The sequence below is a fragment of the Limulus polyphemus genome, unplaced genomic scaffold, assembly GCF_000517525.1.
Source record: "Limulus polyphemus unplaced genomic scaffold, Limulus_polyphemus-2.1.2 Scaffold46, whole genome shotgun sequence".
Classification (NCBI taxonomy): Eukaryota; Metazoa; Arthropoda; class Merostomata; order Xiphosura; family Limulidae; genus Limulus; species Limulus polyphemus.
The window spans coordinates 1,189,731-1,203,564 of NW_013665656.1; the positions used below are offsets into that span (position 1 = coordinate 1,189,731).

Sequence of the window (13,834 nt, forward strand, 5' to 3'; positions counted from 1 at the left end):
CATATGGACTTTAAAAAAAAAAGTTAAAAAGTTTGGTAGATAGAATGGAAAGCTATGGCCCTTTTTTTTAGAAAATAAAACTAATATTCATACGAAACACGTGAAAGAAGAACAATGTTGATTGAAAAATTAAATACATAAAACCGAACAAATGTTTATACTTAAAAGATTCTAAACTTTTATTTTTTCGTACTAATTTTCCCTTTTCATTCATATTTCAAGTTAAAAAATATATAAATCAACTGTGTAAATATAGATAAGTTAAATTTCACAGAATAAGTGGTTACGCATAAACTAAAGAATCAATGTTATCGTAAGTTTGAATCAAACACTTTCACAGTTTCTAGACATTCAAACAAACACTGTACGTTTCAGATATTCTACAATGAAGAAAACGTAACAACGCTAGTGATTAGGGAGGTGTTTCCAGAAGACGCGGGTACGTTCACAGTCGTTGCTAAGAACCCAGCTGGATTCTCATCCTGTTCTGCAGAACTACTCGTTGTCGGTGAGTAAATTTGCTTCCTGTTTTGATTTTTTTTTCTCTTTTGGGTAAAACAGGCCCGGCATGGCCAGGTGGATAGGACACTCGACTCGCAATCTGCGGGTCGCGGGTTCGCATCCCCGTCCCACCAAACATGCTCGTCCCTTTCAGCCGTGGGGGCGTTATAATGTGACGGTCAATCCCACTATTCGTTGGTAAAAGAGTAGCCTAAGAGTTGGCGGTGGGTGGTGATGACTAGCTGCCTTTCCTCTAGTCTTACACTGCTAAATTAGGGACGGCTAGCGCAGATAGCCCTCGTGTAGCTTTGCGCGAAATTAAAAACAAACAAACAAACTTTTGGGTAATACATTTTTCTACATATCTGGAAATGGTTTCAAGTTAGATAATTGATATTTAAGAAAATGTGAGTTATATATATAATCGTAGAGTGATTTGGTAAAGAGCAGTGACATTGTGTAAATAATTATTTTTAACTCATTTTCTTTTCTCTTTTCGCTCAGCGTGTACTGAAAATCTGTTTGTTCATTAGACTTTATAGAACAATTCCTGATGTAAGATTTTTATTGAACAATTTAATTTTTCGTTTCACCGGAAAAGTAGAGTTATTTACAGGGAAGTTGAATTAACATCTTGTTGTTCACAAAAAAAAGATTTGTTCTTGAGCGAAGAAAAGTGAAAAATTAGCGAAAATATAATATATATATCAAAGTTAAGAGCTTTATTCTCGAACTGTTGCTATCATAGTTAAATATAACTTATTTTTATTCTTTGGTAGATTGTTTAGGCAGAGTTTTCATCATGAAACTTAGTTGAATGAACGGCAACTGCCTGTTGTAGAAACAGAACTATAGAGGACGACGTTTCGAAAGTCTTTCGCTTTTTTGTCTTCAGATCCAAGACGGAAGTTTTTCGAAACGTCGTCTTCTACACTTGTGTTTGTACAACAGGCAGTTGCCGTCCATTCAGTTAAGTTTCAACTTATTTGTATATGTTTTTCAGTGCTTGTTCTTACCAAATCTTAATATATATATACTGAAATGATACGTTTTGAGAAACAGTTATTTACAAGTAGTTCGTACGTCCAGAACTTTACTTTTCATAAGTAAAGCATTATTTATTTTCATAGCTCCGCTCTCGGATCACGGAACGGAAACGGCTCCAACTTCCCGTCGTAGTCTCTCTCGCGAATCATCGCTAACAGACCTTATAGAGGGCGTTTTACCAGTGTTTTCACAACCGCCAGAAGAAAAAACAGTGGAAGAGAGTGACACTGTCGACCTTACATGTAGCGTTACTGGAGTACCAGAACCTACGGTAAAAATGCGACTTTATTATTATTATTATTCAGTGAATAAATTATTAAAGTACGTAATATTGACATTAGTACGCCTAGTGGCGACTGACAACGATTTTTTAAATATTTGATTTGTATCTTACTTCATGCCCCCGCGCTTCAATGAACTAAGTGTCTGTGAAGGCAGAAGATGGAAGATGTTGATTTCTATGTGTAAAAATGCGATAATTAATAACTTTTTTTTTGGTATAACTGACTGATTAATTTATTGATACTATCTGTGGGATAACGTGAAACGCTTTCGAACTATTAATTCCCAGTTTTTTTTCCTGCCTTAAGTTATACTAATATCTTCAATGAATTTAGTTACGTTTTTGTTTAATTGCGGATTTTTACTTAATAAGCAACTTGATTGGCTAGTGTTCTGTGATATCTATTATAACGTTAAGTACTGTTTTTATTCTCGCTGATGACTTATATACGTTTACTGCCTGAATAATTATTCTGTTTTCAACAATTAAGAGAATTTTGATTTATTTCAAATTGTATTGTTTGTCACAAAACAAAGTAATCATTTAAAAGTATGGAAATTCCACGTGTGTTGGAAAGGAAGGTGTTAATACAGTTATTTTTTGCCAGTAGGTGTTCTTTGGTGAAATGTGTATTTCTATATAGTAGTAATATATAAATAATCGACTCTGCTGACTAGGTTACATGGTATCATAAAGAGACCGTAGTTGAAGAAACTGAACGCACAATCATCAAAATTATATCAGATGTTGATATGGTACACGTGAAAGTCACCATTAAAAACGTTACAAAGGAAGATTCTGGAACCTACAAAGTAATAGCGGAGAACACTGAAGGAAAGACAATTACCACTACAGCTCTGAACGTTAAAGGTTAGTTCCATTTTTCGCTAAAATAAAATAAAATATATATTTAGTGAATCCATCTAAATTACCGTATTACGTCTATACAAATTTTAGCCCAGTCTGGGCTTGTTTTTAGTTTACTAAATTCTAACAACAGTCAAGACCACTAAACGTGAATATAACATCTTCTTAATATTACAGAAAAGCCTCAGCCACCGAAAATAAAAAAGAAACCAAAATCCAAGAAGGTAAAGCCATCAGAAAAGGTGGAATTCCACGCAACAGTAACTGGAAAACCAAAGCCGACTGGTATGTTTTATATATATTTCCTGGTCATGATATTTCACCCTAGGAGCTCCTCTCTAATATGTTTACAAAACATGGGCTTCAGACTCAGGGCTTACATTATCCATTACTTCTAAGTTCTTGACAGTGTTATAGCTGAAATCTAAATTGTTGTTGATCATTCATAATATCAGTCCAAAAACTGAACCAAGCAATAAGATCACCTCATTTCTACAGGTAATATTTGTCACAATATGTGTGGTATTCTTTATTACATATAGAGTTTGTTTACAAACAAGCACCAATTATCACAACCTAGTCATTTTAAATGTTTATTGTTAAATCTTCTTAAGTTATTGATATTTTCCCAGCACTTTCTTCCTCAATAAATTGTTGCTTTTTTTCTCGTAAAATAATGCAGTATAGATTGGTTTTCACTTGCTTTGGCCTTTTAGTGTGTTTTTATCCTTCTTTAATCACGCGAAAAGAAATATTTCAGCAGGTTTAAAAACTGTGTATAAATATTAGAACTATATCTATCTGACCTTTATTGTTGCTGTATAACAACGCTTATATTTTGATAACTAGAGATTTACACTTTTATTATTGATACGTTCTTTCGCTCATTCAAAACAAAGAAAAAGCTGTTATAATTTCCTATTCTCATTTTTCGGAGTATTTTAGAAATTTTGTAAATAAATGACTTTTATCTCTAACTGAAAACAGTTTCACTTCAGACCGTTCATTTGTACAAAAATTATAGTTTCCAGACGATTCTGTTTTACAAAGGTTATAGTTTCCGGATGTTTCTATTTTACAAAGGTTATAGTTTTCGGACGTTTCTGTTTTAGAAAGGTTATAGTTTTCAGAAGGTTTAATTTTACAAAGAGAATAGCTTCCCCACAATTTAATTTTACAAAAGTTATACTTTCCAGATGGTTTTGTTTTACAAAGGTTATAGTTTCCAGATGGTTTTGTTTTACAAAGGTTATAGTTTCCGGACGTTTCTGTTTTATAAAGGTTGTAGTTTTCAGAAGGTTCAATTTTACAAAGGTTATAACTTCCAGACAATTTAATTTTACAAAGTTATAGTTTACAGGCAGTTCTGTTTTATAAAGGTTATAGTTTCCGGACGGTCCTGTTTTATAAAGGTTATAGTTTTCAGAAAATTCAGTTTTAGAAAAGTTATAGCTTCCAGACAATTTAATTTCACCAAGGTTATAGCTTCCAAGCAGTTCAATTTTGCAAATATTATTAGTTCTGGGTAGTTCAGTTTACCAAGATTATAGCTTCCAGACAGTTCAGTTTTACAAAGTTTTTAATTCCAGACGATTCAGTTTTAAAATGTAATATCTTCCAGATGGTTCAATTTTACAAAGGTTATCACTTCTGGAAAGTCCAGTTTTATAAAGGTTATAGCTTTCGGCTGTAATAAATTCTCCAGATTGGATTGCTTCACTAGGGTTAAATGTAGAAACTTTCAAAAATTCCTGCTCTCTAAGATTGATTCAATGAATACTCACAATTGCACGTGAGCGAAATACACTACTTTGAAATATCCCAGCAGGACACGTTAGAATCGTGTGCTTATATTTCAACAAGTCACGTTTTAAAGCAGTATATTGACATGGTGCTATATTACTGTATCGTTTAATTCTAGTCAAATGGTACATCAACGAGACAGAGGTCAAGCCTGATGATAGACGCCAGATAACTGTTGAAAACAACAGTTATACCTTAACAATAGACCCTGTGGAACCCTCTGACGCAGGTCCAGTAATAGTTAAAGCTACAAACCCTGCTGGAGACGATACAGCAACTACAGAACTCACAGTTGAAGGTAAGTTTAGATCGAATTTTCACCTATATTTTAGAAAATCTAATTTACGTTCAAAATTAAACACGAAAGATATTCCAAACTTAATTACATTAGATTGGTTTGGTAAAGAATTTGAATTAATCAGTAAACAGTATATTTATATCACTGTTGTGTGAACAGTCGAAATTTAGAAATCCGAAAACTTGACTTAGAATTATAAGGGGAAAAATGTTGATTACGAAGTTTTTTTTCTGCATATTTAGAACCTCCTAAAGATGAACCTCCTACATTCACACAGACTTTCAGTGATGTGGTAAGTCTTTGTTTCTTTTACTATCACAATTTTTTGGCATCTTAATAATTTCATAAAAGATGACACAATAACGTTGGAGCTTACTTTATTTTTTTTTATTTTGGATATCTAAGATGTGCAAAGTAAGCAGGCTATTTTGTATGTCCACTGAAGCGATACTTGTCAATTATTCCTTATTTGTTGAGTTGCTCAGTCTCCATTATTACATTCCTCCTGTTAATATCTAGTAATTTTAGACCTGAAGACGTTCACGAACTTACAGTGGTTTCCTATAACTCATCATGCATCCTTCTAGTAAATCAAAGAATCAAAAATAATGAAAAGCCCGTAGTATATTTTCTGTACTCTGCTGGTAATCCTTAGAACTAAAGATCCCCATTCTTCGTTCATTACCGGTAATTCTTAGATTTGAAAGTCATAAAGATCGTTTCTAGTTGTCGTGCTATTTTCTCAATGCCTTGTTCATAATTGTACTTTAATGTCATGGAGATTAACAGGATTTGCTGATATATTACGATTAACGTGATGTACTGATATCTTACCTGTAGCTCAGTGATTAGAAAATCATAAATATCGTTTCTAGTTATCGTGTTATTTTCCCAGTGCCCTGCTTGTAATTCTACTTTAAAATTATAAAGATTAGCATGATGCTCTGATACATTACCTATATTTGTTATAATTGATTAAATAAAACTTATAAATGGGTGTCTTTCCGCCTTTCTTGATCCTGACAGTAAAGGATTCTTAAGTAGTTTTATTTAACGCTTTTGAAGTAGATCTATTCCAATACTCATCATAAACAAATTGTTTTTATACTTCATTTTCAGGTTAAAGCACTTTTCAAAAATTATAAATGCTTTTTTTTTGTGAAGCAATTTCATGAAGACTTTCTTCATTTCGTCTAAGTTGTGTAATGTATTTCATGAAACACACGTGTATTTTACAGATATACGTAAAATGCTTTTTGCATTTACACTAAATTCTCGTGGGATTATCATCTTAAAATGCCTAATTCTCTTACGTTGTTTTTGTGCAGATTGTTACTGAAAAAGACACTGTCAAATTGACAGCCAAGGTAACAGGAAAACCACCACCGGAAGTGACGTGGTACAAGTAAGGAAATGTTTTAATTATTTATTTTGGTGGTGTAAAAAAATTATAATGAAGCAATTCTTATGAAAAAATTTAATGAAGTATTTAAAAATGTAAAATTAAAAAATAAATTTAGAATTTCTGTTATAAAGTGTATTATAAAAAAATTAAAAGCTGGAAAAAATAATATTTATCACTGAAGATTTAAAACGAACGTTTGTGCTTAAAAAAAAAAGATAAAACATGTTAGTTGGTATAGCTTGCATTTAACATAACTTTCCCTTTTACGTGAAATATTTTCTTCAGACTTGAATTTTGCTTTTACTAGACAAATTTTATGTGCTTTTAAATGGGAAGATTATGTTAATTCTCTATGATCTATAGGGTACATTTATATGTATATTTTAATTGACAGGAATGGAAAGAAACTGAAACCTACCAAGCACATCAAACAAACGTACGAGAATGACGTCTGTACTTTGGAGATTCCTGAGAGTTCTCCCCAGAAGGACACTGGTGAATATAAATGTGTCGCGACCAATCCAGTGGGTGAAACTGAGCACGTAGCAAAGGTCATTGTTCAGAGTAAGTCGATTCACAAGTAGTCTACTGACTTTGTTGACAGATGTTTGATTAATATTTCCCTTTTTCATATTTCAAAAGAAGTCATATAATAAAATAACACTTCCAAATTGCTAAATGCACAGCTCGAATATATTATGAATGTAGAGTTTTCGTGTATTGTCTGTTGTAGTTCTAAGAAAACAATAACCACGGTAAAAGGAGAATGGCTCTATACCCTGTTTAATTTTGTAAAATACATAAATAGGAATCTACCTCAGAAAATCTCAATTGAAATTTCTAACTTGGATTTGGCTCGGTATGGCCAGGTGGATAAGGCGCTCGACTCGCAATCTGAGGTTCGCGGGTTCGAATCCCCGTCCCACCAAACATGCTCGCCCTTTCAGCCGTGGGGGCGTTATTATGTGACGGTCAATCCCACTATTCGTTGGTAAAAGAGTAGCCCAAGAGTTGGCGGTGGGTGGTGATGACTAGCTGCCTTCCCTCTAGTCTTACACTACTAAATTAGGGACGGCTAGCGCATATAGCCCTCGTGTAGCTTTGCGCGAAATTCAAAAAACAAACAAACAAAACTAACTTGGATTCACACATCTGGTGATAAAATGAGCCAAATAAAACACATCTATATGAATTTGTTTTACATATTAGGGAAAAAATGACTATTTATTATTTTACCTTTTTCTTTTTTTTGTCAGAAGCCGACGTTGAATTTTTGGAGCCAATACAGGATGTTGAGGTTAAAGAAAGGGATGTGGCGTTATTTGTTACAAAAGTATCCCAGGAAGACGCAGAAGTCACGTGGCACAAAGATGGCGAACAGGTCATCGAAGGAGATAAATACACATTCATAAAGGAAGACAAGTTCAGAAAACTGGTGATTAATGATGCCCAGGTGAAAGATGAGGGAGAATATACTTGTTTACTGGGAGACAAGGAATGCACAGCGGATCTTGTTGTTGTCGGTGAGTGACGACCTGGATTAGTTGCTGTTTATTAAAAAATTACTCTTTACAAATTACAAATGCTTGATATAACGTGTTCAGTGTTGAAAATAAAACAATTATACCACATTTGAATCATATCCTTTAGTATAAAACCCAGCTCCATCTGTTTACATTTCCGTGAATGTACAATATTATAAATAAAACACTTTATAAATAACCCAGCGCCATCTGTTTTACATTTCCGTGAGTGTACAATATTATAAATAAAACACTTATAAATAACCCAGCGTCCATCTGTTTACATTTCCGTGAGTGTACAATATTATAAATAAAACACTTGATAAAGCGATTGTACAGTTTGTAATAATTCCAGAACTCCAACTGTTAAAATCCAAATGTAGCTACATTTAAAAAGAATCATTTTGTTTATTTTTCTAATCCATATTCTTGAAGAAGATAAAGTTCAAAGAAATTTACTTTCTGAATTCGTTACTATAGAGCTAATTACTTGCAAGCAGTGCAGCATACCCAATAACAAAAACAACAAAGAACAACTCAAATAATTATTACTAAAGATTGAATGTTGAATTCTATTGCATTCTTTCTGATGAAACATCCCTGAATAAAATATATAAAGATTATTACTATATAAAAGAAGATTGGTGGAAAGGTTTTACCAGTAAATTTCAAAATTACTCTTAATTTACCAGTTTATTTTCGGTTTTATTTTAGAACTTCCTCCAGAGATTAAGACAGAGATGGTCGATGTAACAGTGACCAAAAACGAAGCTGCTATTTTCCAGGTGGAGTTGACTAAAGGTGATGCTTTAGTCAAGTGGTACAAGGATGGTATGTGTTTCAAGTTACTATGTTTCCAGAATTATTCTGTACTAGTTAAAACATTATTAAAACCAAACTCTCAGATAAAGAATCATATATATTTGGCATTAAGTTTGAGTTTATTTCAAAGGAAATTACCCATAATCGGTTCTTAAGAGGAACCTGTCTACAAGAGTATGTTCAACAGAATGTTTTTTTTTTTATGCTTTAATTACATCAATAAGATGTTCGGCTGCAATATGCTTTGATTATAGCCAGTAGCGTCTGGAAAGTGGCTGCTTCAATCTTTGACCACTCCTTAATCAATATCGTCTCAAAACCGAGTAGAATTGAGGGTATTGGACTCCTGATAGCTTGTTTTAAAACGTCCTATACATTCTTGACGTGATTGATATGAGGGGACTGTGCAGGCCAAGGTAGATGTTGAAAGTTTGCATCAAGTTCAGTGAACCAAACAAGTGATTTTTATTTCTTTTACTGATAGCATTTGCATTCTGGAAGTAACCATTTCCTTGTGGATAAAGGTAGAGCATATCGTGATGCACCTAGTCAGCTAGGTGGTCAAATATTCACGAGATATGACCATCCAGAGGCACCAGGAGTCCTAGGTAACAATGCCATGTAAAGGAGGCTCATAATATTATATAGCCTACAGAACCTTGTGCAGTGGAGGCCATGCAGGATGGGTCCACAACTCTAAACCTACACCACTGAAGAACAATGTGAAAAGTTATTGACCTGATTAGATCACACATTCTAATTGGGCAATGGCCCAATCTTAATAATGTAGACACCACTGAAAACCTTTTTTTTTGCCCTGTTACTGGCAGAGACGAGTGGTTTACGTGATGGAGCACGATTACCAAAGTTAACTTCACGCAGCTCCATTCGCACTGATCTGATGGAAATAGATGTTCCTGCACCATTCTTAAAGTTATCCATTAATTCACGAAACTTATGCGTCTCTTAGCCCGAAGAATATTCTATTTTTGCTTCCTATCCTATCCGATCTGAGTTTTCCTGTTAAATAAAGTTTTTGATATGGGCTTTGCTTTGCCAATCAGCTCGACTGTCATCATAATGGAAGCATCCGCCAATCGAGCCCCAACAGTAACACCTCGTTGAAAACTCGATAAATATTTCTTCTTTTCCATTGTAGCGACAGTTAGTGCTGATACAATTTATCATCTGTATTTAAAGACCTCTGGTGATTTAACATCTCTAACTCTTTACACACAAACTGAGGATCAGTCTATTTTAGAGGTTTCTAGTATTTTACTCTGTGGGGATACATAATAGTTACATTGAGTTGCTTTTTACGCTTTAACTATACAGTATTTATCAATAATGCTCTTAAATATACTTCACTTAACTCTTCAGGGAAAGAAATCCAGTTTAGTGAGCACGTGCAACTGAAGATTGATGGCAAGAAACAAAAGTTGCTGATCTACAACACCACATTCGAGGATGCTGGCACTTACACCTGTGTTGTGGGTAACAAGAAATGTTCAGCAACGTTGAATGTGGAAGGTAAGCTATTGAAAAAAGGTTAAACAAAACATATTTTGTTATCAAAAATAGAATAATCGTGTTTACGTTTTATTATGTTTGTGGAGTATGTGTGTGTGATATATTCATTATTTAATTTCTGTGGTGCATATTGGTGTATAGAAGACATATTAATACTAGAAATAAACGCCCTTATAACACCAAAATGTTGTTTTTATTTGATTAGGCATTCAATGCTTAAAGCTGTGTACTGTCAGTTTCGGTTTGTGTTTTAGTCAACGATCCTGAAGAAATTGTAAAGCGAAACGTTGAGTGTCTAATTAAATAACAACAACATTTTAGTGTTATAAGGTCGTTTATTTCTAGTATTAATATATGTGACATAGCTCATTTTTATGTCAGTTGTTTAAAAAAACATATTTTTGCTGTGCTCCTAATATATAGCAGACCAGAAAGGCAGAATCATTGATGAAGTGAGCTCTTTACATCCAGATTAAAAGCATGTACTGCTGTTTCAGATTGGATCAACAAAGTTATCTCACTTGTCTGTCTTTCTGAAAAAACTTCTTGAGAGATGATTCTCCTGAAAACTATATTATATTACTTTGTTCGTTAATTTTTCGTTATTGTGTATGTTTATTCTTTTAATTTATCCCGGTCCCACCAAACATGCTCGCCCTTTCAGCCGTGGGGGCGTTATAATGTTACAGTCAATCCCACTATTGGGTGGGTGGTGATGACTAGCTGACTTCCCTCTAGTCTTACACTGCTAAATTAGGGACGGCTAGAGCAGATAGCCCTCGTGTAGCTTTGCGCGAAATTCAAAACAAACAAAATTTTTAATTAATATTTATTTTATTTCTGAACTTCTTTTTTTTTAAAGCTATTAAAATTCATAGTTTGTGTTGATTATTTTAGTTGTAAAATTTCATGTTAGTTTTTCTCTAACTCTAAGTTCATTATATGCTTTAGCAAAATGTTATTATTCTCCTCCCTCAGAGGCTAAAGTAAAAAATTAGAGCTGAGACGGGGACCCAGTGCCCACACGCCCATCGCTCCCAGATCCAGAGTTCAATCTTACTCGGGGAAAACCAGTTTCCACACATAATCGTATGCTTCTCATTGTTTTCCTCCAGAAACTCCAAGTTATCCTATAATATTGTTCAAGCTCCCCTTAACCTCTTGTTCCATGTAGGAGGGGGGTCTTCTTAGTGACTGTCTTAGCTGGAGTGGGGAGACTGGACCTCTCTGGACCCACCCTCACTGTGAAACGAAAACTTTTTACATCAGTGTATAAACTACAATTGAACTACGTCATCTAGTAAACGTTTAATCAAAACATTAAACTTAGGCGTAAACGGGTTTGTACCGTGATGCCTTGTATAATATTGAATTATTTTGACAAAACTTGCTAAATGTTCTACTCTTTCTTTGTAGCTCCCTATGTGGAATTCACTGCTAAACTGCCAGAAAAGACTTCTGTTCCTCAGGACACCGACGCTACTTTCACGGTGCAGCTGTCTCAACCTGATGCTGACGTTCAGTGGCTGAAGAACGGAAAACCGGTCCAAGCGGATGCAAAGTTCCAGCTTATTAAGGATCAGAACGTTCGGAAACTAGTTGTGAGGGGTGTTTCAAAGGATGATTCCGCTGAGTATACCTGTGTAGCTGGCAACGTCAAGACATCCACGAAATTACACGTGGAAGGTACGGATAAAGCACACTGTGAGGCTGTTTGTTGTTAATATAGAGGGTATACCAAAATTATTTATCCGAAAATAAAACACCACAAAATAAATAAGAATGAATCCCAAGGCGCCAAAACTTTGCATAGTTTTAATTCTTTAGATACAATTACGCGCTGTTCTATTGATCCTTTGTGTTTTATGACGTTCTATTTCCGAATGAGTAATTTTCGAACACATTTGATAAGTTAAACTTAAGTTTATTGATATAGAATAGTTATGTCACCTTAGTTTGAAACTAAGTTTCATTTTATAATGAGAAAAAATATAAAAAATTATTCGTTGGAGTACGCTGTTTTAACTGACTTATAAACTAGAGATTAATAACAGTCAGTAAGAGATAATTAGTGCATTAAATAATATAAAAATTTTCTATTTGCTTTAAGCTTGGTTTATTGTTGTTTAGTACCCGACTTCTTTGAAGCATCAAAATTTTAGAAACTTCATATATTCTGTAAATACGTATTTTTAACCTCAAAGTTTCTAGTTTTTTTAAGCAGGGTCTTTTTTTTATGAATAACTATCATTGGTTAAAAAACAACAAGAAACACTAGCAAAATCAAGAATGAAAACAAATAACTGAATCATAGTGACCGCGTGGAGGTGAATAAGCCTAATAAAAATGCACAATGTTTGTTTGTTGAAATTAAACAGTTGTTACTGACTGACAAACAAATTCTGTTGTTTCAAATAAAAAGAAGAAATTATGAAAGCTTTTAGACCAAAAATGATTATAAATAGTTATATTTTTTCAACTGAAACATTGGAACGAATCTCATAATGTAAATAGGTTCTAACTATCGAGTGAAGGATACAACTTAGGCCCAACATTAGCATAGTAAGTTATTATACATCAGAGCTACCATTTACAGGTATAGGCTTGTGGCTAGGGCGCTTGAATCTTAATCTGCGGTTCGCGGGATCAAATGCCATCACTGAATATATTCGCCCTTTCAGCCATGGGGGCGCTATAAGGTGACGGTCAATCTTTATATTCGATCAGAATAGCCAAAGAGCTGGTGCCTTTTCTCTAGTCTATCACTTCAAAATTAGGTACGGCTAAAACAGATAGCACTCGAGTTGCTTTTCCTCGAAATTCAACAAACAAACAGATCAAACTTGTGATAAATGTGTTTAACATTTTGATAAAAACTTCCCAAAAGAAAACTAATTTATTCTTGAGAATACCAGAAAGTAAAATAAAAGTTTGTAGTAAATCTCTTTTTTTTGGGGGGGGGGGGCGATCGTGGCCAAGTGGTTAGAGTGCCGAACTATGTATCTGCGGTTAAGTAAGCCAGTCTTCATAATAATTCTGAACATTTAGGCTTAGTCAAAATTTCAAGAAGTGTTAACCAAGTAATTTCCTTAAATTTCTTGATATATTTTTCCTGTTGCAAGGCATTTAGCGTCAAAACAATTAGTCCTTGAAGACCCGTTTTAAAGTCAAATATTCTAGTACCAACTACGCCATCTGTATAATATCTTAGTATAATAACATATCTAACCATGTCAACTTAAAAAAAAAGTAATTAATCTTGAACCACAATAATAACAGTTCATTGTAATAGAAGGAAGAGGGTGATTGTTTTGCGTTTTTACAATGGATACAATTGACATAAAGTCATGAGTGTTACTAAATCCCATAATAATTGCTTAGGTGGGTGTTTTATTATCAAGTCAGTAAGAAGGCGTAAAACACGATTATAATGATCATTATTGACTTCGTTAGTCAGATCTGAACAGAATTAACACAGTATGTAACTCATTTATCAACTAGTTATTCGTTGGTTAGTAACTTTTAACACACTCTGTGTTTGTGAAGTGTTTAAGCTAGTCTCTAGTTGCAACAATTTGGCTTTAACACATTCCATACTTGTTGAGATTTGTAGGTTAGACTCTAGCTGCAACAACTAGACTTTTAGCACACCTCGTACTTGTGAGATTTGTAGGTTAGACTCTAACTGCAACAACTAGACTTGTGAGATTTGTAGCTTAGACTCTAGCTGCAACAACTAGACTTTTAGCACACCT

General features: G+C 34.0%; 1 protein-coding gene across 1 annotated transcript in view; it reads left to right on the top strand.

Moving 5' to 3' along the window:
* The window catches only part of LOC106462582 (titin-like), a 454,586-nt gene that overhangs the window by 425,046 nt on the left and 15,706 nt on the right, over positions 1-13,834 (top strand). The window contains 12 exon segments of the mRNA XM_022390129.1: positions 376-508; positions 1,632-1,819; positions 2,509-2,701; positions 2,876-2,983; positions 4,620-4,799; positions 5,042-5,091; positions 6,128-6,204; positions 6,599-6,768; positions 7,461-7,727; positions 8,442-8,558; positions 9,930-10,079; positions 11,496-11,765. Of these exon segments, the coding sequence (XP_022245837.1) occupies positions 376-508; positions 1,632-1,819; positions 2,509-2,701; positions 2,876-2,983; positions 4,620-4,799; positions 5,042-5,091; positions 6,128-6,204; positions 6,599-6,768; positions 7,461-7,727; positions 8,442-8,558; positions 9,930-10,079; positions 11,496-11,765 (1,903 nt within the window).